Source organism: Ciconia boyciana, chromosome 9 (genome assembly GCF_034638445.1).
Source record: "Ciconia boyciana chromosome 9, ASM3463844v1, whole genome shotgun sequence".
In the NCBI taxonomy this organism is placed as follows: domain Eukaryota; kingdom Metazoa; phylum Chordata; class Aves; order Ciconiiformes; family Ciconiidae; genus Ciconia; species Ciconia boyciana.
Window position 1 is genome coordinate 4,569,057 of NC_132942.1, and position 20,174 is coordinate 4,589,230.

The window sequence follows — 20,174 nt, forward strand, 5'->3', positions numbered from 1 at the left end:
TAAGATTGAGGGGAAGAAAACTTTTCGCTTGTTTATCAAGACACTACAGAAATATAGAGGTTGAAATAGTAATTGGTGGTGGGCACAAATTAAAAGAAATCTCTCTTTTTTTGGCAGGATGAGTACAAAAATACTGAATCCCAATTCCACAGGTGTATACATATAAGAACTACAGAAAGGACAAATTACTTGTTTAGTATAAAACTGAAACAAAAGTATTGATCCTGCTTGATCTTTGTGCTTCCTACTTTGGCTAGCAGACTGCCACCTTGCAGTAATACTCTGAAGTTCTCTCATCTTCTCAATAATAATAGCTTTTTTCCTCTGAATGTGCAATTGCACTATACTAAGGAGGATCCAATCACTCAGGTAATAATTTTTTTTAACATATATCTCCTGATGTTGCCTGTTTTATAAAATAACTCCCGAAACACACGAAGTATCTGGCTTGAGCATTATCTATTACCTTGAAGATTCTACAATTCTCATATTCTCATATGCTAGTTTCTACTCCTAACTGTGATCCCTTCTTAGCTACTAATAACTCCTATAGTATTTCTATTTTCTTCCAAAATATATACACATATATATATGGTTTAAGGTGACACTGATACTGTTTTGATGGTTTTGCTTCCAAAACAATGATTGCCATGTAAAGTTCCCAGAAGATTTACTCTGATAGTATTACCTAGATAATACAGTCTAATTTGTAAGTGAGTAACATCTCAAGTTAAGTGTTGCAGTGGCTTGTTGGGTTTCCAGGAACTTTATATGGACTTGTATTAATAGTTTTCTATATAAGTAAAAAGAACAAACAAAATCTTGGTAATTAAAAGTTTTAAATCATTATTTTATAGAATTGAAGAGTTTTTGTTAATCTTACTAGCCTTCCTCTCTGGGGAGTTTAGAGATATAGTAACAGTTGATAATTACATCTCTGTGAGTAGCTAGACAAAGTAACCTGTGAAGTCGTTCATTTATGTTTTTCTCAGAAGGAAAAAAAAAAAGCTTTGGGCAAAACGTACCTCTTCCACCCCCATTCCAACCTGCATCGTGTGTTAAATGAGTCAGAGGCTACTTCTGTTCACTGCTACATAAAAAGCAAATATCTCACTGGCATTTAAAGTAATTAAACGTTGTGCGTCCTCTACCCTGTGCCAAGAGAAATCTGCCTGCCATGTCCTGGAGTGCTCCCTGCCCTGTTGTAGCCAAGGACCATGCCTTCTCTGACACCATCCCAAGAAATCCTACTTATCTAGAAGAACTGTTTCATGGAAGTTAGGAAAACTTGGGAAATTACTTTTACTGCAGATACTCTGGTCAGAGGACATTGGTGATTGGAGTGTCAAGTCAGTGCGCTAAATCAAGCTTTTCCAAATAGCTTTCCTGAAGCAAGCACTTGGTATTGTGGAAATGCTGATTCCATTTAACTTGCCAAATTCAGTAGTTTGGCCTATGTGATTTAGAGCACGTGTTTTCCAGACACTGCTAGCATAAAAAAAATCATTGGACTACACTCAGTGATGATACTGGCTCTAGTTTCCTTTTAAATCTTAAGCACTGTTAATCTTCTGACTTAGGATGCAGAGCAAGCTGTCGTCTTCTGTGTGCACTGAGGCGTTTGTAAAAAGTCCCGAAGTACCTGTGAATTGTCAGTCTCTCAGTTAAATGTAAATGCTTTTAGATACTGCATCATCTTAATGCTCAATTAGTATTGGCGAGAGAATTGGCTTATGCTGATTAGCGTTTTGTAGTCAGCCAGCGTTAGCACTTTGGGTTGGGATCATTCGACGCAAATAATCATTCCCCTTAGTTTTGGATATCTGTGTACAAACTTTGAAGTAAAGAAATGTCATCCTCTGCGTTTTTATCCTACAGGAGCGGCAAAGATAACAGTTGTCTGTAGCTCTGTAGTGTGAATTCTCACTCCAACCACTCGCAAATTTAATAGCAAAGCAGAAGAAAACTGTGTGCTGGAAAGTAGCTTACCTAGACTGAAAAATGAAGCCTACACAAGCTATAGAGTGGAGGTGCGAGACTTTTGCAATCTGTCTAGCATCTGTCCCCAGACTTCCTATTGTGCTGTGGGAACAGCAGAAGTCAAAGTAGAAACTAAATATTGGGGGGGGGAGAACAACTGTTAATCCCCACAGGTTAAAACCATCACCAAAGCCACTGAAAGGACAATACTTGGAGTCCTAATGTCTTGCTGCTTCTCCCAGATGTTCAGTTCCCTTGCTCTTTTCCATGACTTCCCAACTCCTGCAACTTGGAAGAAGGGCCTTTAGCCTCATAAGAAACATAATTTTGAAGTCTCTGTACCATGTGTGTTGTCCCCTACCCAGGTGAAGGGGGCTGTGTGCTTGTGTAGCCATGGCCGCAGACTGTTCATGGGGAGTGTGTAGGACACTTTCATTCTCGGCAGAATATTTATGTTGCTGAACTGCTTGCCCAGGTTTTCAGACATGCCAGGGAAAATGGCAGGTCATGCCTTGAGTATGTGCCAACCATTTCTTGCAGGTGGACTAAAACATGCAGTCTGGCTTTTTCTTTGCCCTATGTTTCTTTGTTTAGCAGTATTTTCCTCCAAAACCATCTGAAGTCCAGCACAGGTCAAAGGACTAGACCTCAAAATACTGAATAAGAAGCCTCTAGCTGATGGAGTTCTAGTGGTACATTCATGTTAAAAGAGGGAGTAAACCTTAATAAAAGACAACACAAACACGTACAATACCCGTGTGATAGGTGCTTCAGTCTTTTACAATTTCCAGGCAGTGTGCCTCAAATTCTTTTTGAATGTACTGTTCTTGTTAACTGCCTTATAGGGCCACGTGTTCAAATGTGCTGTACGAATATTTCTGTAAGCAACATTTTTTTACCTCTAGCTGAGTGCAAACCCCAGGGAAGGTCTGGCTTGCAATTCTCTTAATCCTCCTGTTCTGCGCTTCTAAAGGTAAGTCTGAGGCTGCAGTTTCATCGGCTGGTAAATGCGGTTGTAGGGCATGTGGGGATCCAGTTAAAAACAAACGTTGCAGCCACTGACAACGTAAAACCTTGAAATGACAAAAAAAATACCAAACCAGTCTAAAAGTTCATTCCAAAAATGTGGAGGCAGGAAATCTATCCCAGCAGAGATATCTTGCCAGGCAAGATATTTTTTTTTTCAGTACTACCTTAAGTTTGTGCTGGAGTGATAATCATCTGCTCTTCTAAGGATGGCAAGAAGCCAGCATCACAACAGTGTCCTGTTTTCCGAGTGTGATGGTCACACCTGATCTAGAACAAGCGGTTGCTGTTGGGCAATCCCACAGCGAGCAGTTCCGTGTGAAAGTCTCCGTTGAAGGAGCTCTGCTCTAGAAGAACACTAAAAGTATTCACTTTAGTGCAAGAAATGAAGACAGAGATCTATAGAAAACCATATGAGAAGCACGTAGTTAAATTCTCTTTTATCCAGAATTTTTACTGTGCTAGCCACAATGTTTTCCCTTAAATGTATGTGACTGGGGAAACTGCTGACAAGCCAGACCAGCTATAGCTGCAAAGTAGGTTTATGCCAGGTCAATCAATTCTGTATTTAATTGATTAACTCTCTGTATTGCTGTTTGAATGGTGCTTACTAGTGGTTCGCTGGAGGGAAGAGAAGCAGGACGAAAGCAGTAAGGCAACGCATCCAGAGGGTGGTCGCGGGGCAGCTGCGTTGCCGTACATCACCTGGAGCCCACCTGCCTCCTGCTCAAGGTACGAGTTGGTTTTGGCGTGGGATGGCAAAGCTGTCATCAAAGGAGTGCTCTGGGTTACCAGGGATGCGGCTGCTCCAGCGTGGGGTGGTGGTTGTGGAATTAGCGACGGTGTCGTGGAAATGCTGTAGGTGCCTGTATCCGCTACAGGCGATGTAGGACAACTAAGGCAAGGTAAAAGGCTAATAAAGGCAAAATGATAGGTAGTTTTTATACACATCAGCAAATTCATGTGAAATCTCAATTTTTTCAGTCTTAAGTCTTGTGAAAGAAAATAAAATTCAAGCTCGTGTTCAGAAATAAGCCTACTTAGTTATCAAATCCCCCCCCAAAGACAAACCCTGGAAAACTGCTTCACTCGGGCAGAGATGTGAGGTGAGGGGTTTGGGGGGTGAGGTTCTGGGGGGTGGAAGGTGTTGGGTTGTCTCCAGCCTTTCTGTGTTCCTGTTCCTTGCAGGACTCCTTTCTTCCACAAGACATTTAAAAAGACATTTAAAAAAAAAAAAGCTTTTAAAATTAACAGCTTTTTTGTTCTAAGGCCAGTTTTATTTTGTTCTTTATAAATATCTTTTTTCCATTCTCTTTTTGAAGTTGTACATCTGCTATTGCAAACAACATGGTTATTTCCAGGACTAAATAAGAAGTGCTGTGTAATCCAGTCCTTCCTGTGAAATCTCATTTTCTGAAGTCTCTTAGATATAGAAATTGCTGTCAGCAAACTCGTGAGCCTCTCGAGAAAGCTCTGAGCTGCGTGGGTGATTTTGACTTTAGAACTGGACTGGAGGAATTTAAGAGACAACGCAAAAATAGACAAAATAGGCTCTGTTCTGTAAGAGCCAAATGGAGACTAGTTTTCCTGAGACCTCTGAGATTTCAGGTCTCTGGTGAACAGGCTCACTGTAAAAGATCTTTATAGAATGAATTCTCCTTAAGTGTCCTGTAAGAAATTAGAGGTAAATACAGTATGTTAAACCTGAAAGTGCAAGTTTAGGAGTGAACAGGTTGTCTTCATGGAGATCGTTCACCGATGGTACTATAGGCACTGCCTGGGCAAATGCTCAGCCCCGCAGGGAGGAATTCCGTACTGCCAGGAGGGTAAAAGTGAGGGAGAGAGGAGGAAAAACGCTTGGAAAGATGTGACTCTGTGTAACTTGCTGCCCGGGAGACTTTCTGTATGGATTAATGGATTTAAACCAAACTTCTTTGCTTATACCTGTAGTTTCTGTATTTGCTCAGGGTCCTGTGAGTTAAGGCTGGGAAGAAGCAACCTCCTGAACCCAAATGTGCTGTGAACACAATCCAACGGTATCTTCCTTTCATCTTCTCAGTCTGATGTATCTGCTGGTGTTTTAAATGTTCTGAATGCCAGGTAGATAAACCTGGCTCTCAAAAGGTTTAGGAGAACGAGGACCATGGTCAGAGCGGTGTTCGGGGTGGGACACTGTGCATTGGCAGACCAGAACCAAACCTCTTGCCCAACACATCCGCTGGGATCGGGTCTGGCAACGCGCTCCTGTCTGCGTCAGGGCAGCCACTTGTCGCTAGGAAATTGAAGCTGGGACCCTACTCATCCTCTTCAGCCATTCTCTGAAATCACTCTTTGTAAGTTTGGAAGGACAGAAGAAACTTGGGAGGAGCGTACCTAAACCTTCGCTCTTGTTAGCGCTCGCTAACAGCTTTACGCAAGTCCCCAGCCTTTTCTCTTTCTTTTCTTAATGGAAGCTGAGTTGCGGAGGAGCCTTTGTCTTGGTGATTCCTGTTTTGAAGTGGTGTCCAGGGATAAGGGCTTTTCATTTCTTTTGAAGATGCTACTAGAAGAAAACTCATTAGAGCAAGTGCAGTTACAAATTGCTTTGGCTCTTGTGGTTTCACACCGGTTTGGAGAGCGTGATCATGCAATGCAGTTTTGCTTTCCGCTTTGCCATGCGGTACCAGGACATTTACCAGCCTGAGGCATCCCAAATAGATGTGAAATATTTAGCTTTTGGGATTTATTCTTTGCCTTTTGCCTTGCTGTGTAGTTCAACATGCTTGCAAGTCCTACAGATGAGTCCTTTCCAGGCATCAGTTGTGATGGCCATGTGGCATGGGGTGGGTGTAGAAAATGCTCAGCTCCTGGTTTTTGCTTGGGGGAAAAGGGAAACGCAGGAGGGCGAATGCCCATAGAAAAGCCTACCACAGCCCCGCATTTCATAGGAAATGCGAGAAGAAAGATAGGTCCTGCTGGGTCCCCAAAATGTTAACAAACCTGGTGTTCAGGCAGAGCAACAGGATGAGCGAGCTCCCAGTTTCAGGGTGCTCTTGCAGAGGAGCATCGCGCTGGCAGCTCCTCCTTGGTTACTCAATACCAGCACTGCAGCACACTCCCCGCAGGCAGCGTCTGTGCCAATGGCTCGGGCAGCTGGGTTCAAAACCAGCCGTGGACTAAGAGATTAAAGCCAACAGACTGAAACATAACAATAGTAATAATCCGTTGGAAGGGTGGCATCAGATGCGAAAGGTCTCACTGCTTCCAGGTGGAAGTGATGAGTTGTTTCCCTGGCCCAGAGGAAGAAGAGTTAAAACCTTATTTAACACGCAGGTCCTGATTCAGCAGAGCACATAGCCGTGTATTTTAAGTGTATGGATGCTCTCCAGAGCATTATGGGAGCTACTCATCCTTCAAAAGCAGAGCATATAATTAAGAGCCTCTCTGAACTGGGGCCATCCCACTTCTCACAGCATCGTGTCCTAGATTTCTGGTGTTTCACTCGTCCTTCGTATTTTAGCATATCGACCTCCAGCCTGCCTTGGAGAGAAGCCGTCAGGCAGGAGGCTGCTGCAGGGCTGCGAGTGTCGAGAGGCTTTTTTGAAAGGCACATTGAGAAAGTGGGGTTTGCTATAAAGACACAGTGAATGGTGTATTTGTGTCAGGGGCAGGAGTGTGACTGGCAGGAGGTGAGGGGAAGGGATGAAGTATACACTTGGGAGCCTGCATGTGTCATGCACCTAATAAATCAGTTACAACAAGTGAATAAATGCCCGTCGGTCCCTCTCCTGGCATGCCTGTGGTCGGGAAGTGGATTTTATGGTCAACTTGAATTTTGGGCCTGGTGAAAGAGAATATATCTGATGTTTTCTATACATACATTTCATACGTTGGTTAAAATGTCATTAATAGAACTTTCTTCTGCAATAGAAGTGATTCTGGGTATTGATGAGAGCAACACAGGGCATGCATAAAAGCTTTCTCGGTATATCAGCTAGCATGCTAAGCGTGACGGGTTCTTCTGGGGTATTACTGCAACTGTCGGGCTGTGGGGAAAAATAGGGTTATTCCAGGGTTATTCTTGAACCTTTAAATAAAGTGCAGTAGGGTGCAATGCAACATGTGTTTATCAGGTTCTGAGGCTTTTGCCAGCAGAAAGTCTTAGACCAAACTCATTATGGCTGATAGCTGAAAACAAGCTGTCGTTACTTATAAATAAATAAGAAATGCCTGATTTGATAAAATTTGATTTATTCGAAAAGGGGTGAGATAAACACACTTGAATTTATTCTCGCTTTCTACATTAGAATAATTACTTGGAATTACACCAGTTAAATTTGGTTCAGAGGAGATAAAAATTGGCCACCTATTGAGGAATAAAATATTTAAGCCTGTCATATAGTACTTTAACTTACTTGAGCATAATAAAACATGGTAATTAAGACAATGACATGGAAGTGTTATCAACTGTGCAATTTCTGTGTAAAAAAAGCTTCCAAACAGGCTCCCATGTATACATGTTTTATTTGTGTGTTTGAGTGCAAGCCTGTATGTGTATAATTGCATTGTAAAATCTTTTCATTTGGATTAAATAAGTTATGTACATATATACACGCAGCACTTCTGCTGTACTCTGTGTGTTAAGAATGGATTTAGGGGCACAGCATCTGACACCACTTGAACACCATTCTTCTGATAGATGATCCACTAGCAAAAACTGGAGCTAAACTAGGGTTTAGGACTCTGTTGCTGGATAGCTGCAATTCAGATGTATGTTGAGCTACTGGGGTTAAAAAAAAAAAAAAAAGCCCTTTGCCCACTGTTTGTGTGAAATAGAAATACTGTTCTGGGGTTCGTGCAGTTGAATCTGTAATTGTGCTGTAACTGCAAGTTTGTTAAAAATCAGCATCTATAAAATAGCATGTCAGCTAACAAGGTTAAGCAGAAGCTTTTAGAACAAAATCAGATAGCTAATAATTTAAAACGATGGTTTTTGTCAGTGATCAATGTTGAATCAAACTGCTGCCATATTGATAAAGCACGCTTCTAATCGTTCTAGATTTATATAAAGAGCAAAGAGTGGGGATATTGTGCATTAAAGCAACTACTGCTCTAAAACTGTGTTTTATGGCTTTCAGAAGTTACCTACTTTTTGTACTGGACTCGGAGCACTCTGCTCTCCTCTTTCATTAGTTTACATACTATTAATGATACTTATTTTCTCTCCTTCCTTCTCCCCATCCTGATTTATTTTGGTGTCATGCCATGGTGAATAATTTGCTTCGTAGCCTAAGAAAGTTGAGAACAAATTCCTTAGGTATTTAGTGTTTCACATAACTGGTAACTTAAAACCTGTTCAACGATGCCATAAAACATTAAAACCACCCTTAACAGAATCACAATCAAAAGCCTAAATAAACATTTTTAGTTTTCTCCTCCTGCCTGCCAGGACTCTGGCTACATTACCGCACAGTTTCAGCAGCAGTTGAGAGAAATGGGTTTGGAAAGTAAACTCATATCCTCAGTGTGGAGCCGTTAGGTAAATATACTGTGTTTTTTACATTTGATGCTATGGTTTCATAAACATGGGTAACAAGCTCCACCAGATGCCCAAATCAGAGATTGTTGTTAATGCAAATATCCTTGTATGGACACTGAATGGGTGGATGATGACATTTGCATACATATAGAGCTTAATCTGGAATCATGGGGCAATTTTTTGCACAAAGCTGTATAAATTTACTAAAGCATTCTCTCTCTAGTTCATAACAGAGCTTTTTATTTACAGCTATTCCGATTTGCATACAGCATATTTTTCAGCAATCTTTTCCTGCGATGCAGCCTATTACTTTAAAGAGGGTCAAATCCATTCACTGACATATGGAAGTAACGCCTTATTGCACAGGGTTTCTGGTGCCTGCTACTGTTGTAAGACATAGTTTCTCTCGAGTGTCAGACAGCTTGTGTCCTCCACGGGCTCCTCGCTTCTCTGAGCGATCTGTCGTACGGAAGAGTAGCAAAAAAAGAATTTTTCAGCTGGCAGTTTATGAAGAGCACAATGAGTGCCACAGTCAAGAGCAGAAAGAAAAACAGAATGATGTAAGTCACCAGGTCTGGCTTATTTATTTCCCCTTCTTTTAACACCCTGGCTGTCGACATGTAAAAAGCGGAGGAGCTCACGGGTCTCGGTGTGCTGCTCAGGTAGGGCGTGTTGGTCTGAATGATTAGGTGAGCTTCAGTGGCACTGGTTGAATTTAGCAATTCACTATACATGTTCTTGCTTAAATTTCCTCCACGGTAGAAGTAAAGCAGGAGAGCAAACGCAGTCAGTCTTTGGCATAGGAAAGGAATAATGTTCCTGCTTGTAAAAGGCTGAAAACCAGCCGCATCGTGTCTAAAAGCAAATTAATTCACTTGTATGGCTCAGTGACTTTCTTTTAAATCTTCTTGGCTCATATTTACAGCATTCATCCACAAATATTAATCAAAAATGATACCGGTACCTCGTGTCGTGGCCCTCGTTCCCTCAGCACACCTCTTTTGGGGAAATGCTCTGGATCATCTGCTGGTCAGCTGGGACAGGCTGAGAGCTCTGGGAACCGGCTGGGAGCCCTGGGCTGCCGCTCCACCTGCATGGGAGAAGGCTCTCCCTAATCTGGCTCCGGTGCTGGCAGCCGGGCAGAGAGGAGCCGAGGCTCTGGCTGGCAGTGCTTACTGTCCGTGAAGGGAAGGCACGATGGATTTCCAGCTGATTTTCAGAAGTGGGATGCACACAAATCTGGGGTTAAATGGCATCTGTGGGGAGAGGCAGCAGCTGCTTTGAGATCGTGCTGAATTTGCCGTCGCGGTTCTCCGCATCGGGAGGCTCCGTGCTGTTGAAATCCTGGTGCTGTGAAGCATTAGTTGACTTTCTTAATCCCAGTTAACGACGTGCTGCGGAGCCAACATTAAGAGGCTGAGCTTTCTGCTTGAGCTTTCCAGGCACTCCTTTCAATTGCTTTGAGAAAAATAAATAAATAAAAAAAAATAGACTAACGTTCCTTTGTTTAAAAAAGAAACACCAAAAAAGCCTCCCTGTAAATGGGAGGGGGTTAGTTCTTCGGAAGCGTCCTCTCTGTCCTCGGCTCAGCTGAGCTGCGAGGTGGGACTGGGCAGGGTTCTGGCAAACATGACTTTTCCCCCCCGACAGAAGCTCCACCGCAGCGTCACTTGCTACCGTGGGAAGGGGAGAGCTGCGTGGCGGTGGCGACCGGCTCCGCAGCCCGTAGCGCATCTGGCACTGACACGATGCTAAAAAGGAAGAGATCTCCGGATAAATCTCTGTGAGTGCCTGAGGCTCTGGCTAGAGGTTTTGAGCTGGGGGAGGGTAGCAGAGAATGGGACAAAAAGAAGAAAATTGCATCAAACCCTTTCTTTTCTTCCTCAGACCTTTATTGTTAAAATCTAGAGTAATCGGAAAATGTCTGGGGTTTTTTTTTTTTTTGCCTTCTATATGGTCCCCAGCACCCTCTCCAGCCTGACAATTAGCATGTTAATTTTTTTTTTTATCAAATCGCTTTTATGCCATTAGCTGCTGGCTGCTTGCCAGCTCGCTCTTGCAATCTCTCGCTCCCATGCATCAGATAAGCACTGTTAATACTTTTATTTTAATGCATTGCAACTTGAAAAAAGGGCAGGGCCGGGGGTGAGAGGAGCGAGGAAGAGAGGAGTACTTGGTAACTGGGCAGAGGAAAGCGTGAAACGTTCTCCAGTCCCAGGGTGCTGATCCAAGCAAACATTAGAGCTGCTTATGATGAGGTATTGGAGCCAACAGTCCCGAGTGATTAAACGTTTCAATTAGCATAGTAGATGTTTCTGCTGGGAGAGGGGGAATGAAGAGAGGAGAAATCTTCTGGTCAGTTAGATTTAAATAAAATAAAATAAAGTCTCTGCTAGAAGGCAACACCCTCTGAGGCCCTGGTCTGTGTGTTCCTCATCTCCTGCCAAGCTCCAGGTGCTCCAGTTAAACCCCTTGTGCCTCCAGCAAGTCTGCTGGGGCGGTTGAAGGCTGTCACATCCCTGTTCACGTCCTTCTGGATCTGTCCTCAGAAAAGCCCCTGCCTGCATGTTTACCTCCAAGTCTTGGGGACCTTTTGAATTGAGATCTTCCTCTAAGGCTTCGCTGATGTTTGTTTCTCTCTTTGTTTTCCTTTTTTTCAGCTGAAGTGAGCTGACTCTGCCACATGTTGCTCTCCAGGGAGGCTGGGGGGGCTTTCCCTGCCTGCACCCAACGCTTCTCCTGGGGACATGCCTCCTGCCCGCAGAGCCACAGTAGTTACACTTATTTACTCTGTGCGGGTTCAGAGAACAGGACACCGAGGCAGGCAGCCAGCACGGGGGTTGGAAAAATCAACAGAGTCATAAAAAAAGCTAATATAGTTTGCAACTGTTTTACCTATCGTGTCTCCTTGAAATAGGAGAGTTTGTGGGCAGCAGCACGACACGGATGTCTGAAAGGCTGGATGTCTTCCCAGGACCATCCCGTCTTCAGCTCTCTCCTCCCTGAAGTGTTTTTGAGTTTAACCAAACTTTGCATCCTTTTTTATTTATTTACTTTATTGTTTTTATTAGTCTGTAGGAAAAGCAGGAAGGCATCTGGGGGCTGAGTCCTATAAATAGCATGGAGAGTCTTAATGCTTCACATACTTCAGCAAAAGTTTGTTATAAACAGCTTCTCTGCAAATGTTACCAACTCTGCAAGAGGGAAAATACCACAAAAGATGCACATGAATGTCATAGTCGTGGGTGCATTTTCTCCCTGCACAGAGTGTGTTTTTTGGCAGCCCCACGGTGCTCTGCTTGATGGCTCGGACTCAGACTGGGCGGAGGTGGAGAAGGGTGGCTCCTCGGTGGCCGTGTGCGCATCCTCTGCCTCCCTCCCTCCCTCGAGCCCGTGGGGAGCGTTCCCCTGAACCATCGGAGGTGTCCCCGGAGGTGGATGGGACAGTCATCTCACTGCTGGGAGGGGACGAAAGGGCTGTTTGCTCTGCCAGGTCAATGCTTCTGTACAACCTCACGTGGCTGTGTGTCTCTTCCCTGCAAACATGGGGTGCCCCCTCTGAGCCTCCTCTTTCCACCCCTTTTCACATGCAGGTTGCACGCAGACGCAGGGCTGGAATCTTTCTTTATTTTTTCCCTTTTGCTCCCACAAAATGTTATCTCTCATTCTTGCAAGATTTGTTTTCTGCCCTGAAGATACAACAGTTTGGCTCCAGTGCTAGCGCTTGGGGTTGAGGACTGTTGCTAATGGTCACGGTCCAACCACCCGGCGCTGGGATAAATCCTCTGGGTGCCCTGTGTGCGCGCAGGCTCGGGAGTGCACAGAACTCCTCCTGCTTTTTGGCTGCCTGGCCGAGGCTGATACAGAAACTGATGAGAAGCCCTGGGAGTAAATCAGATGTGTTTTCTGCAGCATTGTATCCAGGCTTAATCTTAAAAAAGCTAAATTGCCATAAATAATACCTTAATTGCAAAAATAAGAGCTGATCCTTTCCCTTTGTTCCCTTAATTTGGAAAAGCATTTAAAGTCTTCAGTTCCTTGTAATTTTTCCTCATTAACTTATTTCTTATTTAGTAGCTTTGTTGTTATTGTTGTTTGTTTTCTTTTTTCTTTTTTTTTTTTTAAGGTTTCCAGCGTTTAATGACTTGTTTCGTTAGGTTTTCAGTGTGCACTGGCAATGGTGCTGCAAGGACAAACGTAGAGCCTCTGACTCTGGCTGGACTTTAAGAATAATAATCATCTTGGTGTTGCAGCTTCCTGGCGCGTTTGGAAGCTGGGGCAGCATCGCTGGCCCTGGTGGCACCACAGGGACAATCCCAGGGCTGGACGGGCTCTCCACCTACTCCTATCTCACCCTCCTCTATGGGCATGTCTTCCCCCAGCTACGTTCAAGAGCAAGAAATTTCACCTCCTAGATTTTGGAGCCTCCTGGAGCCCCAGCTGCCCCCAAGGAATTTTTTGACGGTTGCGGTGACTTGGTGGCAGTTCCGGCCTGAGCTCGGTCCAGTCTTGCCATAGTGTGAAATAAATAGTGACATAAACTGGCCAGAGCAGAAAGAAAGGAAAACAGAGCCTGTGACCCTCGGCACCACTCAGCTGCTGCTCTCGGGGCTGGCAGGGCGATCGTATTTGCTTTAACGATCCTTCAGCCAAGCTACCACCAAACACGGTGCAAATCTTAGCGGGTGGGAACTGCTCGGGGTTCAGCTGCGCTGTGGAAGGCTGGAGCCTTTCCCCATTTCCAGACTGGTAAATAATGCATGATCTCTCTCATGTGCTTACGCAATCTCTACCACGATAAATATCAACCGAGGGAAATGAAAGTGGAAAGAAACATTATCTTTCTCAGTAATGCAAAGGTTTACAGTCTGCATTACGATCCTTCTGCTCTTAGGAGTGAGCAGTAGTCGAGGGGATGTTTCTATTAGCAGGCCAGAATGCAACAAATCATGGGCTGTAACTTTCTGGAGCCACATAAAAGCAACCTTAAAACCATATAAAGGAAAGAAAATAAAAATAATATACAGAGATTATTTCCTTTTTTAATCACTCCAAAGGAGAATACTTTTTTCCAGGTGCCCGAGAATCAGATATTGAGGACATTATTTTCAAATGCGAGGGCATAAAACTAAGCACCAGACATCTAATCCAGGGATCTTGCCTTCAATGCTTAAATATGGGGCTGGATGCCTGAAGAAATTGGCCCAAGTGCAGAGACGCCTTGAAAATATTTTGTTTCAAAAGAGCTTGTGTGTGCTATTTAAAACTAACTCCTAACATTAGGTTTCTCGGGGCATGTTTGCACCAGCTGGAGCAGAATTATTTAGAAAGTTTCCAGAGAAGGCTGTGAAAAAGGGAGCTTGTGTGCATTTTATCAGGGCTGCGTCCGAATCCTTCGCTCTCCTCTGGGCTGTGAGGAGCATCGTGATTCACCAAGGCATGCTCCATCGGAGGATGGGGAATAAGCATCCTGCACCTCCTGCCGTCCAGGTAAGCTTTGCCACTGCTCGAGTGGACGTAGGGAAATAACTCTGGTGAACAGTGGCGGCATCCCAGCCTCCCTGCCCTCCCATCACCGGTCCAGCATACTGCAGCAGCTCGGCAGAGCTTCCAAGGGGTTTTGCAGTGTTAGGGGCTTCACCCATAGCGAAAGATTTCGTGTCCTTGTGTGGTAGATATGTGGGTTCCCTGTATGCTGAAAACCCCCTCATTTTCCCTTTGCAATAGCTTGCTTGGTGTGTATAGAAGGGAAAGCACGACTGAGTTTCATGCAGCGAGGAGTGTGTGGGTGGGTGTCCAGTGATGCTCCAGGGGATGCAGCATCAGTGCATCCACATGTGTAGTACGTGAGCAGGAGGGTGTTCTGGAAGTAAAAGCAGAAGGTGTAATTGTAGAGAAAAGTTGTCTTCGGTACCTCCTTTACCCTTAGAGAACTGATTTCTAGTCGTGAGGCATGGGTTTGTGAGCTAGGCTGGGTGCGAAAGGGAACACAGATGCTGTGCTGGGCTCTGCAACAGCCCAGGAGAAAGGCTGCGCCCAGCTCATCAGGTGTGTGTCAGCTCGGTCCTCAGACAGACACGGGCTGCCGCTTTGCGGGCTGCCTGGACGTGTTTGCTTGTGACCGTGTTAGTCCTGTCTCTGCAGCACGATGGTGCTCCCTGGGGCTGGTTCCTGGTCCAGCCTGTCGCTACCCAGGGAGATACGTCCAACAACAGGTACATGCATTAACAGGGCTACGTGCTGTAGGCAGTGTCTGTCTTGCCAGCATTTAACACCAATTTATTGGGGGTTGAATGTTAGTTAGGAAAAGAAGGGACAAAGTGTTACAACTCACTGTGAGGTTTTAGTTTTGAATACATTTTACTTTTGGCGCGAGCAATCCCTTATCAACCTGCAATATGAATAAAAGGCAATGTCTGTCCCATCCTGAATAGACTCTCCAGGGATCAGAAGCAGATTTGGGGAGGCTGTGGGGAATAGTGCTTTTCATCTCTCTCCTATTCATGTCTCTTCTCAAAGGGAATAGAATGAGTCTTTCTCTGCTGCACAAACCACATCCCACCTGTATATATAACCCTCCTCCTGCCTGTTCCACTGGTATGCTGTAAAACTTCATGTTTAACCATAATATTAGCTTCACTGTAGGGAATTTAGATCAGGAGGGGCTGAGGTGCCCCGATCATCTTTTGAGAAAGAGTTGGACTCTCAGCTAGAAATCCTCTTCCTCTGGCATTGCCCTGCTTCTCCCTACTTTAATTTTGCCAGCATTAAGTGTTTGGGATGAGACAAGGGTTGTTCGGGAAACTTCACAGATCACTACAGGGTTCTTTTATTAGCGGAGCCTGTCTTTATTCATGGCGTCTTGCTTGTACTACTCACCTATCTGGTGTCAGAAATTTTTCCGCCTTTCTTGCAGGCGTCTGGGCATGGTCTGTCAGTGGTGGGAAGCTGTGGCTGTGTCTGTCAGACAGCAGATGACAGGTTGGGTAGACAGGCTTCCTCTTTCTTCTCAGGTTATTGATTTTTGCTTTTTTTTTTTTAAGGTCCATATTGATTGTAAATTTTGAGGGCAGTCACCACCAAGTAATGAGGGTGAGTTATTACACCTAGGTGATCCTCTAGACATACATATGGAAGTTTCTTCTACAGACCAGGGGCACCCTCACCTCCCTGCATGCGTGCCAAGCCTGGATATCTCTCTGATCAGGTTCTATGCAACAAGATGTCTATTTTGCCAACTCCCTTCCTGGTTTTAAAAATTGACTTGATAATCCTTCCTTACCCTGCAGGGGTCCGGAGGATTAATTACTGAGGGTGGCAAGGTACTCTGATGCGGTAAAAAAGGCTAAAGAACCATCTAAAACAGGGTAGAAGAGGAAGCTGAACCTGGGAATGATGGAGCTGAAATCTTAATAGGTGTCGACACTCTCTGGAAAGTCAAACCTTCGTCCCATTGCTCTAACACAGCACCTCTGCCCCAGCTAGGCAATCCTCGCCTCCGAGCAGCATTAGGGGTTGCTGTGCCCGGGCCTCCCTGCTTACGTGAGTTAATAAAGCAAATGTGTTGCTCAAGGTTGGTTACTTATTATTGGTCTCAGCGTGAGCTCAGCCTGCTTACAGCATTAGCTCAGAGAAACAGTGATCATATAAACGGGGCTGACTTGCAGGTCCGTGGGTGCCCCTCAGTGATAGGAACAGCAGATCAAATTAGAGAGCAGCACATCACCCGTCTCGGACTGGGCATAAACTTCAGAGTTTTAGATAAACTTTATTTTGGGAATTACCAGACTGTCAGTGTGGCTGGCTACCACTTTAAGGTGTATTTCCGTCTATGACTGCAAAAGGATTACAGGAAAATTGAACACAGTGTTCCTCAGCAGGCCAGGGAATTGGGGAGTTTAATTGTTTGTGTGCTGCTTGATAAAGAAAAACAGTTTTATAATTTCTAATTTGTCATTCATAACAGTCTGACTCAACAAATCACATCGCTCGTTGGTTTTAACTCAAAGGTCTTTTTTGGTGTTAAGATAGAAACTTTCTGTAAAACATACGGAGGAGCATCTCTGGAAGCAGGTGGCCTGCCCATGGCAGGGGATGGGGCTGCCTTGGCCTCTGTCAGTCCTCAGCAGAGCCAAGGTTTCCATCAGCTGAACTCTTGACTCCCAAACTGAAGTCAGTCACCTGTAGGATGGCAGAACAAAAGGATTTGTTTCAATTTTTTTTATTAAATCGTTCATTAAGAAAAACAGCCTCTTTCCTTTTTTCTGCTTTCCAAAACCACCTGCAGATGTACAAGGAAAGGGTAAAGTTGTAGTTTCAATTCCTACAGCAGAGCTGATCTGAAAGGTTTGCACTGTTCACTGAACATATTCGCCCAAAAAGGAGGAAAAAAGGCTCGTAGACCTGTACATCAGGTTTCTGTGTCTGTTTATTCCTTCTTCTGTGGCAGAGTCTGAATCCTGGAGAAGAACTTGATATATATTATCAGCGCTCTATATTTAGGCTCCATTTAATTATATAAGTGACTACACAACATCCCTGCCTGGAGCAAGCCCAGCCTTGAATCAGATGAAATCAGTCAATTTTTCTCATGTTTCAGATTTCTAAAGCTCCCCATAAACCTAGGAGCACCCTCTCCTTGTTTCTATGGGAGGTTACTGGTCAGGCCTATATGGAAAGCAAAGGTTTGCTTGAGGTTATTTGTGTGCTTGTATAAGCCAGAAGAAAGCGGAAAGCCCAGCTGCCAGGCAGAGATGGGAAAAGAGATCGGTGAGCAGCAAGCCCAGCCGGCAACGTCTGCTGGAGGGGAAACTACTCTTACTCATCTTCTTGGTTCTCCAGTTAGCATGGCTTAACCTTGTAAGTCCTTTTCACCCTCTTCATTAACTCTGATGGCTCTAACTCTTTGGCTCTCCTTGCCTAAGAGTGTAATTATTATCAGTTGCCCAATGGGATGGGACTGCACCATGCTGGAACAGCCCTGGCTTTGGGAAGCCTTGGAGAGGTGCTCCATCGTAGGGTGGTGGCTCGTCTGTGAGTATGCAGCGTCCTGATGTTCGCTGCCCACCACCCAGGGAAGCTGTAAAATGCCCTCGGCCAAGACGGTCTGAAACTTATGCTTATTGAATAGACTTTAGAAAGAAAATCTATCAGCATGTGACAAGGATTATTTTAATAATCTAAAATCTTATTGCTTCTGGAACATCTGCTCTTTCATGGAGCAAACAAATTGGTTTTAATTTCATTGCCATGAGTTCATGGAAATAAATTTGAAAAGCTTGAAAAGCAGTATCAGTTAGGATAACAATATTATCTTTTTCACATCTATAACAGTGCTCATAAAAGGGAAACTGCATGAAACATAAAGCAAATAGAAATACCTCAAATCTCAGCCCCTTGAAATATTTCCAACTAATGCCCCCGCTTAGTAAAATAAAACTTCACCTGACTTTTAACTTTGCAGAGGAAAGCAGTGTTATCAAGTGCTGTTTCTTTTTGAGATGATGCAAGAAGATGTTGTTACTCAGTCATGTTCCTTGCCTAGATAGAGGCAAAAACATTCCTGCTGTATTTTAATTAGTTCTGAACCTATGCTGATGAGAAACAGAGTACGGTATTGTTATTAAAATTCATGCTTTATAATCAGTACAGTTAGTACGGTCTCTGAGAACTGCAAGCTAAAGGACTTTTAACTTTGGTTAATAGTGGAATTATCTAACGCATGCTATCATTTAACCCATTGCTAAATTTTTAAGTAGAGAGAAAGGTTGTGATCATGAGAAATTATTACATTGAGATCTTAAAAAGAAAGGTTGTGATCCTTCTCAAAGGCTACATCAGGCCAGCTGTTAATTATGAATGCTCATTAATTGTAACAGATTGTCTGCCATAAAATCTCTTTAACTGAACTTTTGAACTGACCCTCTGTAGGGCAGTTTTGACAAATATAGGAGGGACTGTCCCTTTTAAAATGCTGGGGTTTTATCTCTCGTGGCATCCGTATTTAAAATTAAGGAAAAATGACTAATGAAGTTAAGAAACTCATTCTTTAGAAGATCAAAGTAATAAAATTCTGTTAATTCCCTTTGAGACAAAACTATGGATTATAGCTAAGAGATTTTTCCCTGTAAGTTTTTATTGCATTTTAAAACTCTCTAATTGTTCCCCAAGACAGTCTTCCTTTGTATTTTGCTGTAAACTAATTTGCTGGAGTGTCAGGAACCTAAAAAAATCTGTAGGACAAAACCTATCGTATATTCTTCTTAAGAACCAAAGTAACACCATATTCCTCCTTAACAAAACCCAGCACAGGCTGTTTGGTTTAACGGAGAGCTCTGCTGGCGTTAGAGTACACAAAATCCGCGTTCATAGAAAGAGGGAGATAAATCTTGGTATTTTTGTTTAGCTTTTATACTTCCGGTCTTCTCCACTCTGAGCTGCCTCAGTCTTCTCTTTTTGTGGTTTGAGAATCTTTGCTGAATGTTTCTAGGGTAAATTTCAGCTGAATTTCTTAAAATCAGCCTTCCCAAGTGTATTTTTGTGTCCCCATCTATTTCTGGGGAGTCCTGGAGAGTAGGGTGGGCCGGAGACGCTTGGCTGTTGAACCTCGGGAGCGCAGATGCCTTGTGCGCACAGACAGTGATAACTGCATGGTTGCGACACAAAGAAATTTGGCTGTAGTTTTAATCTGGCTTTAACTGGAGTTTTTAACTCTTCCAGTGCCAGGTTATTCCTAGAGCCTCTGTCATTGCTGTGCCCTGTCTAGTATTGCATTTGGCTGCAATATCACAGATCTGTCTGGTACCCACTCTGTAGCCTGGAGGTGTGCATCTTTTCAATTACTGACAAATTTCCGTAGAAGTATTTTTCCCTTTGATATTTTAGAAAAACCTCGTAGGATGAAAATGTTGCATCAATATTTTTAATGATTATTTAGAGAGCGAAGTGTTTGGACCTACTTGAAAATACTGCTGGGCACCTATTGCATGTGTAGGTGCCTAAATATCTGAGAAAAGCGACCATCTGGTGTCTCTGGACTTAGATCCTCAGAAAATATGTAGACTACTGAAACAAAGGGAATTTAGGCACATACAAACAAATTTCATGATTTGTTCAGCTCTTAATGTCTGTCTCTCTAATGTTCAGAGGAAGAATATACAAAAGACTTTGAAAGGCTCTGATACCTTTGTACTGTCTGGATGTGTTTTACACACAACATTATGGAAGATTAGCAGGAAAAAAACCCATATATTTTGTACAAGTATTCTGATCTCCACTTTTAACATACATTTGAGCTCTTACTTTATAAAAGAAATAATTTCTTACCTGATGCCTAAGTAGTATTTCCAATTACTTCTAAGTCAATTAATTTCTGAAATAATTTTGAGCTACCTCAAGCTGCTTCTCCTCCTTAAAGATTTTTTTTCTTCCATCCTGTTCTAATAGAATTTCAGATTTGGTCTTTTAATTTACGTGAAACTCCTGGGTTGGCTATAAGAGAGGATTTGGCCTCGGCGTGCTGGAATACAAACCATTTTGATGTTAGAAAACTGAAATAAATCCTACTGTATGCGTGCCTTGGTGCAGAAGACAGAAATGTTAGTACCCCGATGCAGAACATTTTCTCATCTGTGCATGGTGTCACTGCTGC

General features: G+C 43.5%; 1 protein-coding gene across 1 annotated transcript; it reads right to left on the minus strand.

The window, feature by feature from the left end:
• Window positions 1–8,937: 8,937 nt before the first annotated feature.
• On the minus strand, window positions 8,938–9,547 carry SMIM32 (small integral membrane protein 32). The gene is given in 2 exon segments (XM_072871834.1): window positions 8,938–9,316; window positions 9,489–9,547. Coding segments are annotated over 2 exon segments (438 nt in total).
• Between the last annotated feature and the right edge of the window lie 10,627 nt (window positions 9,548–20,174).